General features: G+C 36.6%; 3 protein-coding genes across 6 annotated transcripts; 1 reads left to right on the top strand and 2 right to left on the bottom strand.

Moving 5' to 3' along the window:
• Nucleotides 1–40: 40 nt before the first annotated feature.
• EDTP (Egg-derived tyrosine phosphatase) lies at nucleotides 41–17,834 on the top strand. Its single transcript, XM_068287635.1, has 5 exons — nucleotides 41–435; nucleotides 15,038–15,795; nucleotides 15,858–16,496; nucleotides 16,571–17,131; nucleotides 17,201–17,834. The coding sequence occupies exons 1-5, from the start codon at nucleotides 343–345 to the stop codon at nucleotides 17,334–17,336; spliced, it is 2,187 nt and encodes a 728-aa protein (XP_068143736.1). The 5' UTR covers nucleotides 41–342; the 3' UTR covers nucleotides 17,337–17,834.
• Nucleotides 3,244–5,801, bottom strand: LOC137575325 (glucose-induced degradation protein 8-A homolog). 4 transcript variants are annotated; one of them, XM_068287839.1, is made up of 4 exons: nucleotides 5,485–5,801; nucleotides 5,243–5,410; nucleotides 4,068–4,228; nucleotides 3,244–3,985 (listed from the first exon to the last, which is right to left on the bottom strand). In XM_068287839.1, exons 3-4 carry the CDS (start codon nucleotides 4,168–4,170, stop codon nucleotides 3,435–3,437), a joined length of 654 nt encoding a protein of 217 aa, XP_068143940.1. In that variant the 5' UTR covers nucleotides 4,171–4,228; nucleotides 5,243–5,410; nucleotides 5,485–5,801; the 3' UTR covers nucleotides 3,244–3,434. The 4 variants fall into 4 exon arrangements, with proteins under 4 accessions (XP_068143940.1, XP_068143942.1, XP_068143944.1 ...); XM_068287841.1 differs by having other exon boundaries at nucleotides 5,243–5,390; XM_068287843.1 differs by lacking the exons at nucleotides 5,243–5,410; nucleotides 5,485–5,801 and adding exons at nucleotides 4,596–4,635; nucleotides 4,706–4,882.
• Nucleotides 17,719–19,013, bottom strand: Lhr (Lethal hybrid rescue). Its single transcript, XM_068287636.1, has 2 exons — nucleotides 18,825–19,013; nucleotides 17,719–18,763 (listed from the first exon to the last, which is right to left on the bottom strand). Exons 1-2 carry the CDS (start codon nucleotides 18,969–18,971, stop codon nucleotides 17,846–17,848), a joined length of 1,065 nt encoding a protein of 354 aa, XP_068143737.1. The 5' UTR covers nucleotides 18,972–19,013; the 3' UTR covers nucleotides 17,719–17,845.
• Between the last annotated feature and the right edge of the window lie 359 nt (nucleotides 19,014–19,372).

Genomic DNA, 19,372 nt, shown 5'->3' with positions numbered 1-19,372 from the left:
ATATTCACTATGGCAGAGCGAATTCATCGCAAGCAGGCGAGGTTCGTGTGTGTGTGTGTGCAACAGAGACAGAATAAGAAACGCGGCAACGGCGATTAAGCGCAAACGAAAACGGGCAAATACGCAGCAAATAAAAAAAATAATAAAAAAATACAACAATAAGAGCTATACACGAAAACAACAGCGGCAACAAAATCAAATTGTTAAAAATTGTTTTAACCAATTTTATTGCGTGTCGGTTTTCAATAGTGTTTGTGTGTGTGTCTGTCAGAGTCTGCCAAAGCTAGTGTGTGTGCGTGTGTTTATAGAGCATCCGGTAAAGGTAAATGCAGCGACGCAAAAATGTGCAGCCTAACGCAGCAGGATTTACACGATCTATTGGAAATTTTCGAAAAAAAGTCATTCGAGGCGGTGGCCTTTGAGGAAGGATCGCCGGTGAGTGCGCGTAACGAACGTAACGAATCAACAAAATAAAGGATAAACTCATGACATACATTTAGGCGCACGTGCTTTCCACTTGCAAGGACACGTCACTAGCTTTTTGCCGCACCCTGAAAGAAGATTGAGTGAAGGAACTGAAACAGCAAAATGGCTGCCAGTCAAAAAACAATTTTTTCCTTTGCATTTATTGACATCGATGCGGCGTCTACATGAAAACTTTCACTTATACAGGCCGCTTAAGCAGCCAACTAAAACGCCTCTCTCTACCTTCCATTAACCCAAGCACAAACACAGGCAAACGGAAAATTGCTTAAAAGGCTTAACCCTTCACTGATGTTAATTTTTATTTGTCAGTACATAGTATGTATGTATGTACATACAATAGGGCTGATCTTTCAACGCCCAAGACATCAATGAAGCATTTGTATATGAAAGAGGGGGGCCGATCTTTTAATACACATACAACTTGTTGATACCAAATAAAGTTTACAGTAATTTTTCTCACGATAACCACTCTTTGCTCTGTTGGCCTCTCTCTTAATTTATCTGTATCTTTTGTTTTTGTTTTGAAATAATAAATAGATGTAATTGTTTAATTATAACTGAGGCATTTTCACTGTTTTATCAATATAAATATTTAATTGATTGCGTCACCAGATTTTAATTCCATGGCGTCAAAATGGGGTTAAAATGCAATTTTCTTTGCTCTAGTTTACCGTTACATTTTTTATTATGTAGTTACCGTTTAACTAGCAAAGAGAGAGAGGGAAAGAAAGCGAAGAAACACACTTGTCACGCACTTGCTCTTTCTCCCTTTCCATCTCACGCTTTCTGCCCTTCAATGTTACTTACTGCCTATCGTCAGACAAATAATTTACATATATTCTCACCCCCCACTCTCTCTAAATGCAAAAGCGTTTAGTTTTAGCCGGCTATAACATTTGCTCATTTACATGTCAAAATGCTTACATGTATGTTTAGGTTTTTGTGTGTGTGTGTGTATGTAAATGTGTGCACTTGGCAACAATAAAAAAAAAACTAAACTTGGCACGTAGCTCACGTCTCCCATTGACTTTTGTTTTTTCAGCAGCATTTTTAAATGTTTGACTTGCATTACTTTGTTGCAGAACAGAACAACAAAATGAAAACTAATCAGTTGAGAAATGGAATGCCAAACCTCAATCTTTATCAAACACCTTTATCGTCTTATCAGTTATGCCAACAACAACAAAAATCAAGCGCCACAATTTATATACACTTTTCACACAGTTTTAAATATTGACTTTTACAAAAGCTTGGTGACATTTTAGCATTTTAAAAATAATTAGATGGCTGTGAATAATTTTTATTAAAAGTAAGTTTTATTTTGAGTAAATATGCATCTTTATTGAAGAATATCGTGAAATTTAATATTTAATTTAAGTTGAACCTTTCCTCGACTGAGTTTTAAACATTGAATATAAACTCTTATAAAGTGTATTAACAAGTTCTATATTGACATTAAGTTGTACAAATAGTCAAGTTGACTTATTCTTATCTCATTCATCATAAAGAATGAGTATAAAACGATGAAAAAATAGAAAAGCAGCGGCTGCACCTTGAGATCAAACTGACAAAAATTGCATTTCTCTTATAGATTGCAAAAATAGATGCACGCAAGGTTAATTAGAGTGGAATTTATAGACCCAAGCATGAGCAAATACTGAAAACTGAAACTTTAAGAGTCCTTGGAATAAAATAAAAGCATTTCCGACATTTTATGCATTGCATTCCCTTGCAGGCAACCTGTTGGACATACGCCTTTTAAAAAGATTAGTCCTGAACCCCCATCGTATGAAGTGAACAACACAGGCTCTTCTCTTCTCCCCTCTCGATCCTTTCACCGTCTTCTGTATATACATATGTATGTAACTTAATTATAAATGTCAAGGAAATGACAAAGAATAGGAGATATTGTCCTTCTCTGGATAGACAGAAATATAAAGAAAATGACTCTTCGATATTGTTGCACATTTCAAGTCTCATTTTTTATTCCTTAGTAAGGATAAGTTCAAAGAGTAGGGGAAATTTCTAAGTGGCTAAATGGGTAACTCGGACAGGTCTGGACACATTTTGAATATAACAGACATCATCTTTCGGTAGGAAAGAACTTTTAAAATAGAACTCTTTTTTACAACAGTGTACCTGAAAAATCTTCGTCAAAGTAAAAATGAAAAGTAATATTCAAAAATGGCAAATATTTTAATCAGTGCCTAAAGACGTAGGCACTATCTGCTAAAACCGTCACAACTGATACGGAGGCTTATTTAGTCTGATCTTCAGGATAACGTTTCCGAGTAAATAGCGCAGAATATACATAAGTGGATATCTGCACCTGGAAATTGTAAGACATAATTTTTATCTATGTATCTAAAAACATATGTATCCTACACAACAATATTTAATTTGTTTTAATAGTAAAAGTATCAAAATTTTTGAACGAGAACCCAATTTTCGTGTTAAAGCGTCCGCTATTTTGTCAAAAATGTCTTTCAGCCGTCGTGTGTATAAAATAATTTTCTGGATAAAGAATTTCATTCAAGTGACACAAATGTATCTATTATACATACATACATATAAGCCAGCCCTTTGTCTCTCTCTGTTGGTCGGTAATCGAATAAGTTAGGATCCCCACATGAAGGAAGGGTATTTAAAGGTCGGTGACCTTTTTGCTAGACACTTTCTTTGTCAACGACAAAATATTTTTTTTTTTGCTATGTGTGTAATTCCGCACGTGACAAGAAAAGAAAAAGACAAGAAAAGTATTGTTGACTCAACATCAAGATGTTTTAAAAACACTGATTTATTTATTTAATACAAATATAAAAAAAAAAAATTATCCATTATAATCGATATATGTATTTATGTAGGTAGGTTATCAATAGACACATTTCTGCATTTATGCAATAGACACAAAAAAAAAAAAAAAAAAAGTTTTTTTTACCCCTTTTTTTCTAGTCCTCCTGCATCGACCGCCGCAGTAATTCATCTAAATGTTCTCCTTCCAACTCGAGCCGTTCGTAGTCTATAAACCCCACATCCTCCAGCTGGTTCTGGGCCCACAATATCAGCTTAATGAGAAACATCATTTTAGGCTCACAATTCTCAAGCCCTGGAAATAGTTCTTCCTGCTGGCGTTTCCGGCTTTCATCAAATTTCTCCTTTGGCAACAGGGCCAATGTTCGATCCTCACAGATAGATTCCAATCGCTGATGATGTTGGTGGCCCTGCATTGGGAAATTCGGATTCTTCTGGACACTGGATTGATCCGCTTTGCGTTCTCGTATAAGCTCAATCAGTTGCATTTGCTGCATATGGAAATACATATAATTGTCTGTCTCGAATAGCCTGGGATATAGCTTTTTGGCCACCTCCATGGCGTATTGAACACGTCCCGCACGTACGGCATTTCTTATGAGCAAACGATCCTCTACACTATCCAATTGGGGATGTTTCCCTATACCAGCTTCAATCACATATCGTTGAGCAGTCTCTTTGTAAGCTTCTGAAATTCAAAATCCATCAATATTGATACATACATTTACCATTATCTCGTAATCTCATTTGAGATCCTAAAACATACGAACCTCTTACCAAATAGTTCATCACTAGCCGATTAATGTCCCTCTGCCGGCATGGAAAGCTTTTCATGCGATCGCACCAATTGAATTTCTTTTCCTCATTTGCCATGTCTTTGAAATTTTCCTTTTGGGTTTACGCTTGAATTCGAGTTCGATTTCTTAAGTACCTTAAAAACACAAAAACAAAAGTCATTGTTCAGGAAAGAATTGACGCGCATTGATTATGCAATTCTCTGTTTGATTGCAAACTTTGAGCTCATTGAGCTTGGAGTTGTGTAATCCGACTTATCTCTAGGGGTGACAACTGATTAAAAATTAAAAACAACATTTAAAGACTACAATACATTATTAATTATAATTTAAAATGCAATAAATATAATTTTAAAAAAATAATAAGCGGGGTTAAGTAATAAAAATAATTAGCTCTAAGGAATTTTTATCCTTTTAAAGCCAAGGGAATTGAAATCAAATAAGGAATTGCATAGAGCTTTCAATTATAAAAAAATTTAAATTAAATAAAATTGAGGTTTATACATTAAAAACATTTGAATTCCAAATTCCTTTCCAAGGATACCTAATAAAGGAAGTTCTGAAATTGTTTTAAAAATCCCATATAAGTATTTATAAATAGTTTAGATCGATACCCTGCAGTTCCTCATAACCTAAGGAATTGTTAAGAACCGAGAATATCCGGTATATCTTTTGAGTTCATTTGATTATGTCTTTTTCCTGTGAGAGTAAATAATTTGAGATGCTTGGAAGTTTAAATGACAAAGAAAACGTCCAGATATTCGTCCTTTCTATTTCTTCAGATGAAATTTTCCAAAAATAATTCAGATTATAGTATTTGGGAGTGAATTCCACTCTTTTTGTTCAAATTTAAATCTGCTGCACTGCTTCCGATACAATTTATTTTATAGCCAACTAGTTTTTGGCAGCTCTAGCCATTAATCTGCCAATTCTAAAAAGGCCACAATTGGCGAACGTTTAGAAGATGGTTGTGTATTTCTTTTCTATTTCAAACAATTCAAAAATTGTTATAAGAAATCGAAAGTGTCATAATAGCAACATTTTAAACGTATTTCTATTATTTATCTATAAATTTTTGTTTTGCAATGAGCAAAACAAATATGTATGTATATGGACTTATGTATTTATATTTATAGCCCAAGCCTTCTTACCCCATCCAACTGGCATTGTTTGTGTGTGTGTGTGTCGATGCAAATGCAAATAATAGTGTGCGGGTGTGTGTGGATCTACATATGTATCTCTTCCTCTCCTCTCAATGTGTGTGTGGTGGTGGGCGCCAAAATAAATTTTCGCTAAATGCTAAAAATAAATGACGAGGTCTTTTTTAAAAATATATTAATTCACTTTCTTTAACATAACTTTTTCTTTTTTGTTCTTGTGTGTGTATACCCACCTGTTGTTGTTGTTTTTGCTTGGCGTTGTTGTTATTGTATTTATTGTAATTTATAATCCTTTCACATTAAAACCGCAAATTACTTTTTCCTTTGGAATAAATTATATCCACTAGACACAAATGCATCCTGAATATGGGCCAATATATTAAACAAGAATCGCGATTCTCCCACAAAAAGGCCAACAGAAAATACAAATTTCTTGAACTCTTTTATGCAAAAGTGTTGGAAGAAGAAGATTTGAAAAAAAGAAAACACACGGAGAGGGCTCTATTGCCGTAATTGATTGTTGAGGAACTCCGCGAAGACTGTTTTCCTTCTAGCTGAGATTCTGTGTTTCTATGTGTTTTCTGTATCCCCGCCAATGCTTCCAGTCTGCGCTGCTGCTCCTGCCGCTGCCGCTGGACTCTCAACTGCACTTTGGGGTTGCAAGAGACTTTCCCATGCAGTCGGATGGTTGGTTGACATTACCAATCCCTTGTACAGTAGAGCCTGGCTTGTTGAAGTTAATTCGCAATGCGCAGGACGCGCCAACGCCTTTGCCTCTTCGGCTGCTGCAATCCTGTGCCGGCCGGCTGAGCCAAATGTGGGTCTCTGCTGCACTTCCTAGGAATGGGGGCATACACTGAGTCTCTGTGTGGGCGCTTTGGAATACGCTGCACAGGAGCACATAACTTGAAGTCAGCCAACGGAATTTCAATGCAGCCTGGAAGGTAAAATTTAGCTGCAACACAAAGTCACAAGAATGCCATGGCACAGTGGCTATTACATGTCTAGGAAGCCTCTGAAACGTTAATCAATTTTTATCTTTGCCAAATAAAAGTTTTTTTTACATGTCGCAACAGTTTTAACAGAACTCGTTTCCTATTATCCGTCTTTTAAATCGTAAATCTTTCGAAGAAGATTATTTCATATTCAAAAGTCGCCACCATATCTTGAACTTTTGAAAATTAGTTTTGAAATAACAACTAAATGAAGCCAAACAAAACATTGGCAAAGGTTACAATGTCAGAATGAAATTTGTAAACTGTCTGAGATCTCGGGTAAATCGGTTTGATTGGCATTTTCTTTTGAAAACAGAAGAGTTTTCCCGAAGGATAGGAGTATCAAGAGATTTTGACTCTTATAGGAACTAAAATACTTACCCCAGATTAGAGTCTAAAGAACGTACATACATAGTTGTATAGAAACCATTTTTTACTAGCAAGTATGGCCATCGGCTTAGATGATAACTACATCGATACAGTAGTCTGGGACCTGGATGCTCTTTGCGTTTATGACTGGGCTACTGAGTCAACTCATCTAAGAAAGATATAAACGACGATTTAGTCGCTTAAAAGAATAAAAACCTTAGAAATTTAATTTTAAATCTTCGCAATTTTTATGGGGATATCGATCTTGGAGAAAAATATTTCTTTTCGGTAAGAACAAGGGAAATTAAGGAATATTTCCCTTGATTGCTTCCCCAATAATTCGTCACTGCTGTTCCTAGGTTTCAATAACGCTCAATTAACACTTTGCAAAAATGAACTATTAGCTTCGATCGGAAAAGTGTAAAGTCCCCTGCCCTAGTTTTTATTCATATGAAATTGTTTATTGTACGCATCATATGGACTGATTCATTCATATATGTAACTATGTATGTATATATATATATTTATTTATTTATATGGATTACAAATCATAAGAACCTCAACAAAAAGCTGTTTTCAATAAACAAAGAGCTCTTTATTCAATTTTTTTTCTTTTTTAGTATCCTTTTTCACTTTATGTTGTTGTTTTGACTCTATTACTCAATGAATAGATATAGTCTCTTAATCATTATTAAAAGCAACTAGTGTCTAAAAACTGCTCCAAAAGTTGATGCACCTTTTGGGCATATCTGATACCACAGTGGCCACAGATATCAGATATCGACTCTGCCCATTTTTATGATTGCCTGTTGCACATTGAACTTTACAGCCACGCTTTCTGCACCTGTCACCCGCCGGCACGCCCCTCCAAATTCATCTCATTGGGACGTAGGTCCTTAATAGTCCTCAGCGTGCGTGTGTCTGTGTGTGTGTGTGCATCGCTTCAAATGTGCGTGGGTCGGTTCGCAGACACTTGTGCCAGGTAAACAGCATGAGCAAAAGCAAGAGCAATCGTTGAGGCAGTTGCAACAGCTGCTGGAAATGCTTAACGGGACTGCAGCAGCCCGGGCGCATGTCCGGCAAAACACACACACGCCCACAATGAGCCAAACTTGATAAAGGGCCAAATGAAGTTCCATGGCTACTTCCATCATCATTCATTCCTGTCTGATAATTTCCCCACGTTTCCCTCACTAACCGTAACAATTCGGAGTCGACTGAGATTCAAACCAATATGTTGGTTGGGTTAACTGCGATAGCAACAGCCGTGACCATGCACTCATGATTTAGAAGGGAGTTGGCGGAATGAAACACTATACCCTATCGCCCAATGATTGTGATGATGATGATGAGTTGCTGCTGCGGCTTCATGAGGGCCTGCTAACAGTCAGATAAAATCGATAATAATTGAAATGATGATGTAGAAATAAACTTAACTACGTTAAGAGAACAACATGACAATTATCTTTCCTTTTTTTTTTTTGTAATTAACTTTAAAATTTACTGTGTAATAATGGTGTTTAAGATCTCTTCTCTGGTCTTTGTCTAAGAAATGCACTCTCTTGAACGCCTACAAATGAACTAACTGAACAGGAAATCATAAAATATGAAATGCAATTGAAGACCATTATTGCGGGTGTTGTGCGATGGTGAGTGTGTGTGGGCGGGCAAGAAACAATGCAAATCTCTTCCTGATGGCCATCATTATCACAAACCCTCACCTACCGCCCATCCCACCCCATCCACATGGATTTCAGTGTCATTTGCTTTGCTCAATTACAGAAAAAAATTTGCATTTTCCGTTTAAAACAAGTTTGAAAGTTGTTATGCATATTAAAATCTCATTAATAACCGATCAATGATTAAGTGAAAACTTGAACAAAAAAAAAAAAAACTAATCGCATCAATAGGAGGAGAGATTATTTACAGTTAGAGATGATGAAATGAATAGAATAGAAAGTAAACAAAACACATTAACGAAAGGTTTGCATCAGGATTTATACATAGTTGAAATCTTGAGTCGAAATATCCTAACATTGCTTAAATTTCAATCACAATTCAATTATCCACACTCCATTTCTCAGTTTTTTTAATATTTCCTAAATCATAGTCAGTCTAAACATTCAACGTGTCGTGATCCATTAGAATTTTGTATAGTTTCTGGTCTATGAATTGATGCGTGTTGGTAAAATGGGATTTTAGATCATTTTCAACAAATCACTTCCTAAATACTGACCATAGAATTAAAAAATATATTGTACGTACTATCAATGTTATTCTAACTTGCAATGTTATCAGTAAATTGTTCTATGTATGTATGTATGTTATTTACATGGGGTTATTAACGATTAGCAATGTCAATGTGGTTTACGCACACACACACACACACACACACAAATGTTATAAATGATCTATTCGACCTTTCACCACAGAAGTTTTTATTTTAATCGTTTTCGAACTTGAACTTTAAATGCTCAAAGAGGGTTAAAAGCCTTATCTAAAATATTTCTCATATTATCTACTTGGACTTTTATACCGTACTGTACATGTATGTATGTATATCTGTCACTGTCTTTAACTTGTTTGCTCATGTTACTCGTCAATAAAGAGTTTCAAGACGAATGCCGGCTTGATGATGAAGAAGAAGAAAAAAAGTGCAACACATTTTAAGCGTAAACATAAATCATGTAAACACAATAACAATAACAACAACAAGGGGGGGAAAGCAGAAAATGGAACAAGGTGTGGTTCAGTGGCCCGACTTTCGAGTTTGCGTTCGAGTTCGAGTTCGACTTGAATAATTCATTCATTGAAGAAAAGCAATTTTCCTTGTCCGCCGTCGGCGTCGGGGCTCCCAGATTGATGAATATGCAACACGATTTTGTATACAAATAAACATACATACATACGTACACGTACATATGTACGTATATTTTGTTGTTTCCAGTTGTCGTTTCGTTTTACTTTTTGTGATTTTTGCCCAAAAATGCTGTTGGCCTGTCCCTGGTCTGTTGGGGTTTGTCGTCTTGGTTTTCTTTCAGTTTTTGTTTCTTCAATTTCGCTTCTTTGTTGTTGTTATTATTGTGGTTGGTGGTGGTGCAGCTGTGTGGCCGATGCCGCTGCATTAAAAACGATGCACAGAAACTGTGTCGATGGTTTCTGTTTGCCCAGCATGGTTAAAGTCTTTAAAATCCGGGTTTGTAAGAAAACTGCATTGTAAGAAGAGTTGCGTTTAAGCTGTGAACGGAGACTGAAACTACTAAACATTACACTATTTGGGTCAGAGACTGATGTTGTTGATGATGATGATGATGATGAAGATGACGATGATGTTAATATTATTCACATGATGGCAATGTTAATGATGTTAATGCATATGGATTGTATAGAGGAGCTGTTGCTGTAAGTTCGACAAAAACTATTTCGCGCGTTTGTTTGTTGTTTTTAAGTTTTACAGCGCCTTATTAACAGGCGCACAGCGAAAGAAGCTCAGCAACAACTGCACAGAGAGAGAGAGAGACCCCCCACAATCAGGTTACAGTTGCATGCTCTGCCGCTGCTTACAAAGAAACAAAAACAACACAAGAGCGCAATAATAAAAAAAAACTGCAACAACACAAGCAAGCAGTTCAATATTCATACATCCAAATGCAGCTACGTGTCTGTCTGTATGTGTGTGTGTGTGTGTGTGTACAAGTGTAACGTCATCGTCTCCAACTTGCTAGTGGCGCTCGCTCTCCTCTCACTCTCTCTCTCTCTCGCATACAATGTTATCAATAAATCTGTTTCGGTATCTACAATTCCCACTAGTTGCGCCCACTGTATCTGTTCCTCTCCCGCTGTCTTACTCTCGCCAACTAACAGTTGTGCAAAGTTTTTCCTTGCTGTAAGCAGAGCTAGCGGCCAGGCAACCCGTCCGCACCCCCACCAATCACAATCCCAATCGGAAATGGAACACATGGAAAATGTATTTGTACATTTGTCATGGGAAAGATGCATATTTGGCTTGAATACGTGTCGCTAGCAATCTTAAATATGGTTTTTGTATAGTATTTGTTAATACAACAATCTAAGCTATGACAACTGCAAATTAATGCAAACAGGTGAAAAGGTAAATCACGAGATTCCAATTAGTTTAAGTTTCTGCTCTATTTCAACGAATTCCCCCCATGCTCAGCCAAACTTAAAATGACCTTCATGGAGACCCCCGCGTCCCATCCCTTTCAACCAGTCTGTTGTAATTGCGTTTTAGTTGTTTTGCTCGTTTGTTTCGCTCTGCATAGTTTCAACGCGCTCCCTCTATCTATCTCTATCGCTCCGCTACACATGCACACACCTGCACACACACACACAGGGACACTGAGTATTTTCGCCACCTTTGTTTTGCTCTGTTATACTCTTTGTGCGCAGTTTTGTCTTGTTTTATGCACATTTCTTTTGTTGTTTAATTTTTGATACCCTGTGGTTCCATTCCAGGGTATATTAGCAGCAAGTAATATAGATATATACATACATACATACATACAACTTTGCAGATATTTGGTAATGCTCCAAGGTGGATTCTTTCATTTGTGTTTTTGTTATGGCTTATTGTAAGGTATATTTAATTCGTTATTAAAGTTTATCATTGTATAAAATGTTTTGTGCCAAAAACCTGTTTCATTTTTTCTGTTTTTGCCAAGGTGTTTGCTCGCGAGCGCGTTTGCCTGTTAGTGTTTGTGTGTGCATATGTATGTATGTATGAGAGAGTTTGTTGTTGTTTGTCTGGGACAGCTGGCTAGTCGACTACTGCGTTTCCCCTCTCTCCATCGTCCACACTAATGGCATGCTTGTTGGTCTATTTTTAGGTATTTTTGCGCTTTTAAACAAATGATAACCAACAATAACACTATGCAACAAAATGAAGGGTATTGAAATCAAACCGCACCGGACCTTTTTTTTCTGAAAGTACATGTATTGAATAGCAAAACCCTATTTGGGTTTTTCAAAGTTAGCTCGTTTTTTTTTTTTTATAGCGAGTTGAAATTTTTCATTTGGGGGTATTTTTTAGTTTGTCATATGAGGTAAATATGACTTATATATCGATTTCTTCTTCATTCATTCGACCTAAATCATCCTTATTTATTGTAGAAATATTGTTAATGGTTAAATAAATTAATTTTATAAATGTTATATAACACAAAATGACTTTTTCAGCTACAGTTCTAGAAAAAATTACAATTAAGCCCTTTTTTAAAGTAATTATGGACGTATTTTTAATTTATTGCTATTTTTTTGTGAAAATAATAATATTTTGGAAGTATTTTTAATTTATAACTATTTTTTTGTGAGAATAGTATCAAGATTAATTTACAACAACAAATTTAGACATACATACTTTCCATAAGGAAAAAGTTTGTAATGATTTAAGTCTAAATTGCAAGATTCTCGTATGTTTTTAAAGCGAGGCAATCTAACGGAAGATATATGTACATACATATGTAATTTATAAAAAAAAATTCTCCGTTCGGATTCTAATAGAATATAGTTCAAAGTATATGAGCGATAGCCATTGACTCCGGTAAGTAACGGCATATACTCAAGCACAGCTTACAAAACTTACAGTAAGCTTACTTACTGTCGTAAAAATCAGTATTAAGAACAGGTGCCCGTAGTTTAAAGTCCCAAGTTTAAGCAAAATGTGCAAGTGTCCAGCAAATATTAATAACTTCTGCTACTGTTGCGGACGTTTTACCCCGGCGAGTGATAAGCACGGATCAGTTAGTGAAAATTTTGTTACGGCATTTCGACATTACTTTAATTGTGATGTTATACTGAATGAATCGTGGGCGCCAAACACAGTTTGCAGAGCTTGTTATGTCGGGTTAGTTAACTGGATGCATAAAAAACAAAATAAAATGCCATTTGGTGTACCAATGATGTGGTACAATCCAGGAGAACATGACCCAAAAAATTGTTATGCTTGTGCCAATAATGTGGCTGGACTTAACAAAAGAAAGGCGAAAAACAAAGTCTACGTGTCCGTTCCGAGTGTGCAACTGCCCCTGGATCATTCCGAAAATATTCCAGTACCAAAATATTCAGGCGCAGACAATGTTAGTCTTTACCCCGATGCGACTGTATTTGATGATTATTCCGAGTATATCCCCGAACCATCAGTATCAAATCACCCAGTTCTTATAACACAAAGCAAGTTGGATGAAATGGTTGCAAAATTAGAGCTAACGCAGAGAAAATCAGAAATGTTAGCATCTTTTTTAAAATCCCATAACTTGTTAGCAACGGGTACAAGAGTCACAGCCTATCGAAATCGCAAGGAACACTTCAAAAAGTTTTTTACGGTGATCAGTACAAAAATAAAAATTGGAAACTAAGAGCTGAAAGTGAGAAAAAGGATGCCAACAGAATTCATAAAGAACTTGTATCTCCAGAAAAAATAATTTTCCCTCCACTTCACATCAAACTCGGAATTGTCAAAAATTTCTTGATGGTTGTCGGTAGAAGAGACGCTGTATTTTGCTGTTTACGACAAATCTTTCCAAAGATTAGTGATGCAAAATTAAAAAATGGTAAGTCATTTTTTTATATCTACACGAATACTTTTGACTTATATCAAATGTTTTAGGCGTTTTGAATGGACCTGATATTCGGAGATTGGTAAAGTCTGAAGATTTCAACAAAGTTTTAGCTGGCGACGAGTTCATTGCGTGGACATCGATAAAGGAGACCATCGTTGGGCTTTTAGGCAAAAATCGTTCGCCTAATTGTGACGAGTCCGTGAAAAGAATGCTTAATTCATTTTCAAAAATTGGAGTCCACATGTCGCTGAAAATTCACTTTCTTCACCACCATTTGGACCAATTTAGTCGACAGCTATCGACTGAATCAGATGAACAGGGAGAGCGGTACCATCAAATTGCCTTGCCTTTTGAATTAAGGTATCAGGGAAAACGAGCTCCAGATGCTATACTGGCAGAAATATGTTGGTGGACTAAGCAAATATTTCAATTCGAAGAAGATCAAAGTCAGAATGAAGAAGTGCAGGAAGATGAACGCGACGGAATGGAGTTCTCCACTGACGAATCGGATTACTTTGATCTTGATAAAGAAATTGAACCACAACCAAAAAGAACTCGTTTCTAATTTGGCACATTTCAAAGTTTATTTGTTGTTGTAAATTAATCTTGATACTATTCTCACAAAAAAATAGTTATAAATTAAAAATACTTCCAAAATATTATTATTTTCACAAAAAAATAGCAATAAATTAAAAATACGTCCATAATTACTTTAAAAAAGGGCTTAATTGTAATTTTTTCTAGAACTGTAGCTGAAAAAGTCATTTTGTGTTATATAACATTTATAAAATTAATTTATTTAACCATTAACAATATTTCTACAATAAATAAGGATGATTTAGGTCGAATGAATGAAGAAGAAATCGATATATAAGTCATATTTACCTCATATGACAAACTAAAAAATACCCCCAAAATGAAAAATTTCAACTCGCTATAAAAAAAAAAAAAAAACGAGCTAACTTTGAAAAACCCAAATAGGGTTTTGCTATTCAATACATGTACTTTCAGAAAAAAAAGGTCCGGTGCGGTTTGATTTTTGGTGTTGCACAGTGTAAGATATTCACCAAAACAAAATATTGTTAAATTGTCGTGAATTTGTACATTCGTATAATACAATATGTAGTTTTCTCAATTGAAAATCCAATTCTTTGAATATATTTATTATAGATGCGAGCTTATCGCTATACATATGTATGTATGTATGTACACATGTACTTATACATGTACATATTACTCCAGGGTTTTCCAGATTCCATTGAACCCAAAGCCAAAGCCAATAGAAACCAGTTGTAATTTGCGCATTCTAATCTGTTGCTCAGTGTTTTTAATATATGCAAGCAAATATATACATACATATGTATGTATGTATATATTACAATTACAGATTTCAAAATTTAACTAACAATAAGTATATGTACATATGTATAAGTACATTTTTAAATGCTAACCTGAAATATTCATTAATAAAGTAATTTTTAGGAATTTACGGGGTCATTGAAATCTTACAAATTTATGGATTGTCGAGCTTGAATGAAATTTCAAAAAAATATACTTAATGAGAAAATACATTAAAAAATACACGAATGCAAACTTTCGTTTACTCCGAGTACTCGTTAATGAGTATAATATTTAAATACAAATCATTTTGTTTTTTGAATACTATTTAAGGAATTTTTAGAAACTTTAAATAAACAAGAATATAGACATAGTATTTAATGTATTGGTGTAACAAAGTGAATTTAAAGTTGTTTAATTTTACCATGTGGTATATTTGGAAAATTATTTCCTTATACTTTTCATCATGTTAATATTAATTTTGATCAATTAATAATTTTTTGCAGGAGTACGCCATCTCCAAAAAATGTGAATACCTGTTCAAAATGGACTACAGCCTGATTGAGCTGGATAACACGAACGGGCTGCTCAGTCCACGCTATCCTGGACGCATACTCATACCAGAATACGAGCACGGTCATATGGCTAAGACGTTGATACCTGGTAATGGATTATTTGGCGGCGGAGGAGGATCCTCGGGGACAACAGCCACAGCAACGCCCCTGAATAGCAGTGCTGGAAGTAATTGCAGCAACGGCAGCGATAATGGTGCAGGCGTGGGTATCCAGGCATTCGTTACCTTTGCCAATCCTCTCCAGAAACAACAAACACAGCAGCAGCCACAACCACAAACGGCTACAACTCAGCCACAACAGAACACCATATATGAGGATCAGTATGATATACAAAGAATGCGGGAACTGGTTACAATGGCCAAATATGCAAGGTGTCGACAAAGATTCGCTGTGCCCGTGATCATGTACAGGGGCAAATATATATGCCGATCGGCCACATTATCGGTCATGCCAGAAACATATGCCAACTACGCCTACAATTGCCTCAGCGGCGGCACCTATGCCCCGCCAAATGGTGATGAGAACGATGCGGACTCTACAGATGAATCTTTGATCAATCATATCAATGATCAAACGCAATTCAGTTACGATGAGGTGATCAAAAGTGACATTCAACTGCTCCATACCCTAAATGTATCCACCATAGTAGACTTAATGGTTGAGAATCGAAAGATCAAATATTTTATGGCGTAAGTTTCGTATGTCTTTTAAATACTTCGTAAATCTACATCTAACGGTTTGTCTCTTTCAGTGTCTCCTCATCGGAGAAAGCCGATCCGAATAAACATTACAAGAGCTTCAATTTGCTATCCCTGCCCTACCCTGGTTGTGAATTCTTTAAGAAATTTCGGGACAACAACTACATGGCCAAGAATCTGCATTATAATTGGAAGCAGTCGTTCAATGATGCTAATATTAATATACCCAACTTGGGACCGGCTGCCGATATTGATATTATATGGCCAGAATATAGAGAATGGGATTTGGTTACCATAACGCAAAACTATTTACGTGCCACTCTCAAGTATATACAAGAGGATAATTCTGGACTTTTGATCCACTGCATCAGTGGATGGGATCGTACTCCGCTATTTGTATCACTAGTCCGTCTGTCACTGTGGGCCGATGGACTTATCCATCAGTCACTAAATGCTCTGCAGATGGCCTATCTAACATTGGCCTACGATTGGTATTTATTTGGCCATCAACTGCCCGATCGCCTTAAACGTGGCGAAGATATTATGTTCTTTTGTTTCCATGTGCTAAAATTTATAACCGACGAGGAATTCAGCATAGTGGAGCACAGGAAAAGGACCAAGACATCAAGCAGTAGTGGGAGTAGTGTCATTGTCATCAAATCCGACTGCTGTGAAGATGAGCCGCTCAAAGAGTAAGTAGAAATACTCATTGGTTGACAAATTTTTGTACTATTTTTAAAATTCTCCTCTTTTGTTTGCTTTGCAGAGATTATATTTTGGCCTTTGATCAAGATAGCAACGACAGCTATTCGAATTGTTCAAACTGTGATATGTCCATTACCGACAACTTTTATGCCACATCAGTGCCACAATCCACAGCCACTCCTGCAACAAATAATCCATTGACCAATCGTTCGCCAAATCCGAAACGTTCCCGCACTAGCCCTATTTCAGTGCCTGGATCAAATGCCCGCCAGCGCCAGGAATCGACATCTTCGAACGGCAGTTGGCAAGTGGTAACTGATACGGGTTCAATAGATTCCATGATGAATGGCAGTTATATGATGCGATTTGTGTCCCAGCAACAACAACAGCAGCAGCAAACGGCCTTAGATGGCGTCAGCGGTGGCGGCGTCTCCTCTAACATTCCTATATGCAATGGCAGCAATGGCTATCATTGTAGCATACCCCATCATGGCAGTGGAAGTGGAAGCGGCAGTGGTGGCAGTGGGAGCAGCAATAGCATAACGCACGGTTTCGCAAATGGTTCCTCCAAAGATATTGGCGTCGGTGGCACTTCGATGGCCTCAAAGCAGTGCATCAATTTGTAAGTCTTCGAAATTTATGACTATTCGGCCGTTTATATAATTGTGCATTTTTTCCCATTTCCATTTAGACGCAAGCAACGTCTTAATGCTGTCCGCGCCATTTTTATTCAGGCATATGGAAAAACAATTGGACTGAAATTCAAAGAAGGCTCCTCCATGAACCTGGCCACCTTTATAGGAAACTTGGCGGATCAATTATTTTGAGACTTCATGCCCGCCTCCGCCCCCCCGCAATACCTTTCCGTCTTGTTGAACTCTTATTTGTTGGATTTTTATTTCCTATTTTACTCCATCCTTCATTCTTCTTCCCACATGTTAGTTTGCGTGTTATGAGTGTGTATGCGTGTGTGTATGTGCATGTGCTAAGCTTTTTTTTTTATATAAAATGTTAATTTTGAAATGTTCATTATTGTAACTGTTGTTGAGAATTTGATTCATTCATTGATCGTATATTGTAGAAGTTCAACTATCTCCAAGCTCTGCAGTTAATCCCGAGCTCGCCTCATACACCGGCTTATTCGCAGATCGCAAATCGAAATTTATAATAATCCAGATGAGATAATAAAACAACAAATTATAAGAATGGTTTGTGTTGAATCGAACTCTATCTTTAGGTTGTAATTTATAGTAATTGTATTTTTTAATGATAATATTAATAAAAAAAATAAAATAAAACTTATGTGCATTTGATATAAAATTTAAGCAGCTATGCTTCACCTTCTTCTTTTCATTTTGGCAATAGGCATAAAATCGTCCATATTAAGACGTTTCATCAAAACTCGCACATTCTTAACATAGTATTTGGCGCTCTTGATAGGCACAAATCGCACGGGGGGTTTATCGAGCTTAGTGCTATTAATGGGTGCTGCTGGAAGAATGGATTGTGGCGTGTGATCCATTTCATCTGGAGGCTCAACTTTAATAATACAGGACGGCGGTGGAGACGGCACTGCCGCTTGCAGTGGAGAAGGTTGCTTGGGTGCAGCTGGTTCAGAAGAAGATGGGGTCGCAGTGTAAACGCTGCTTATTACTAGATTCGTGTGTTCGTTGCTAACTATATTATTTTTGCCGCTTGTTGCCGCATCGGTGGACGCGTTAGTGGAATTAAACGAAGACGGATGATTAGATGGTAGAAACAGTCCACCCGCTGGAGTAGCCAAACGATGCAGTGTATCTGATGGTAGCTCTTTCACTCGTATGTCCTTCAAAAACGCATCATACTCAGACTGTATAAGCTCTTTATCATTACTGCTGGTTAACATTGGAGTCTTTAGATGCAATTCAGTTTGTAAAATAGCATCCACAATCTCGACTTCCAAACGTCTACGCTGTAACTGGGAAAGAGCCTCCACAAATGGCAATTGATCAAGAAGAAAACCCCCGTATAGAGCGTTTTTTACATTATTTGGTTTTTGGGCATTCAGCATTTGACTGATTTTTTGAATAATGGTAGCCAGCTCTGGGGGTATGTTGGTAAAGTGTTTGGACAGAGTTGCCAATAGAGGCCGTAGTATATCCCAACGCCATTGCAATTCCTCCACTGAAAATGGTGCACTTAAATTAAGACTCTCGTAACTGGCATTAAACCTTTTGGCTATCTGTTGCCATCCCCACTCGTCGTAGTCAGCATCCTGTTTAAAGAACACACATTTTCAAGGACAACTTTACGCAGGGGTGCATCTTGTAACTTACCTGCTGCGGACGAACTTGCTTGCTGAATAGATAGGGATACATGTGCAATAACTCTAAAAGCCGTAGATCGTTGAGCACTATTTGACCATTTTCATTTTTGTTAGTCATATTTAATTCAATTTGAGTCGACAAATCGTCTGAGTCCATCTCTCTTCGGTTTATTGTTAAGTGTGGCTGCAATTCCTTCAAGTGTTGAAAAACACATCCACTATTTCTGTGTCTATGTCTCGGCTTCTGCTTACGAACTCTTGTTTATCTGGGTGACCCAAAAGCAATTCAATTAGTCGACCAAATATTTACCAAAATCGAATGTGTTTGTGGTTTTATCAGTGTCGATGTAATTATGCCGCTGCATATATTTTCCCTTATTTCATTAATTTAGAAAGAAAAAAAAAAAATTTTTTTTTTTAAATTAACTTTCTGGCAACGTCAATATATTAATTGTCCGTTTACCCATACTGGTATTTTAATTCGGTCGTTCCCTAATAACACTGATCTTGGATTCGCTAAATGAAAATGGATTTGAACTGATCTTTGAGTATCTCCAA

Source organism: Drosophila tropicalis, unplaced genomic scaffold (assembly GCF_018151085.1).
Source record: "Drosophila tropicalis isolate 14030-0801.00 unplaced genomic scaffold, ASM1815108v1 contig_573, whole genome shotgun sequence".
Lineage (NCBI taxonomy): Eukaryota > Metazoa > Arthropoda > Insecta > Diptera > Drosophilidae > Drosophila > Drosophila tropicalis.
This window is presented reverse-complemented; position numbering and strand designations above follow the sequence as displayed.

Bases quoted from the DNA above. Each gene is read 5' to 3' on its own strand.
- EDTP (XM_068287635.1), top strand. From the start codon at position 343: ATGTGCAGCCTAACGCAGCAGGATTTACACGATCTATTGGAAATTTTC. The intron at 436-15,037 runs GTGAGTGCGCGT...AATTTTTTGCAG, and splicing joins CCTTTGAGGAAGGATCGCCG to GAGTACGCCATCTCCAAAAA. The intron at 15,796-15,857 runs GTAAGTTTCGTA...TGTCTCTTTCAG, and splicing joins AAGATCAAATATTTTATGGC to TGTCTCCTCATCGGAGAAAG.
- LOC137575325 (XM_068287839.1), bottom strand. From the start codon at position 4,170: ATGGCAAATGAGGAAAAGAAATTCAATTGGTGCGATCGCATGAAAAGC. The intron at 3,986-4,067 runs GTTCGTATGTTT...TTTGAATTTCAG, and splicing joins GATGAACTATTTGGTAAGAG to AAGCTTACAAAGAGACTGCT.
- Lhr (XM_068287636.1), bottom strand. From the start codon at position 18,971: ATGGACTCAGACGATTTGTCGACTCAAATTGAATTAAATATGACTAAC. The intron at 18,764-18,824 runs GTAAGTTACAAG...TTCTTTAAACAG, and splicing joins AGCAAGTTCGTCCGCAGCAG to GATGCTGACTACGACGAGTG.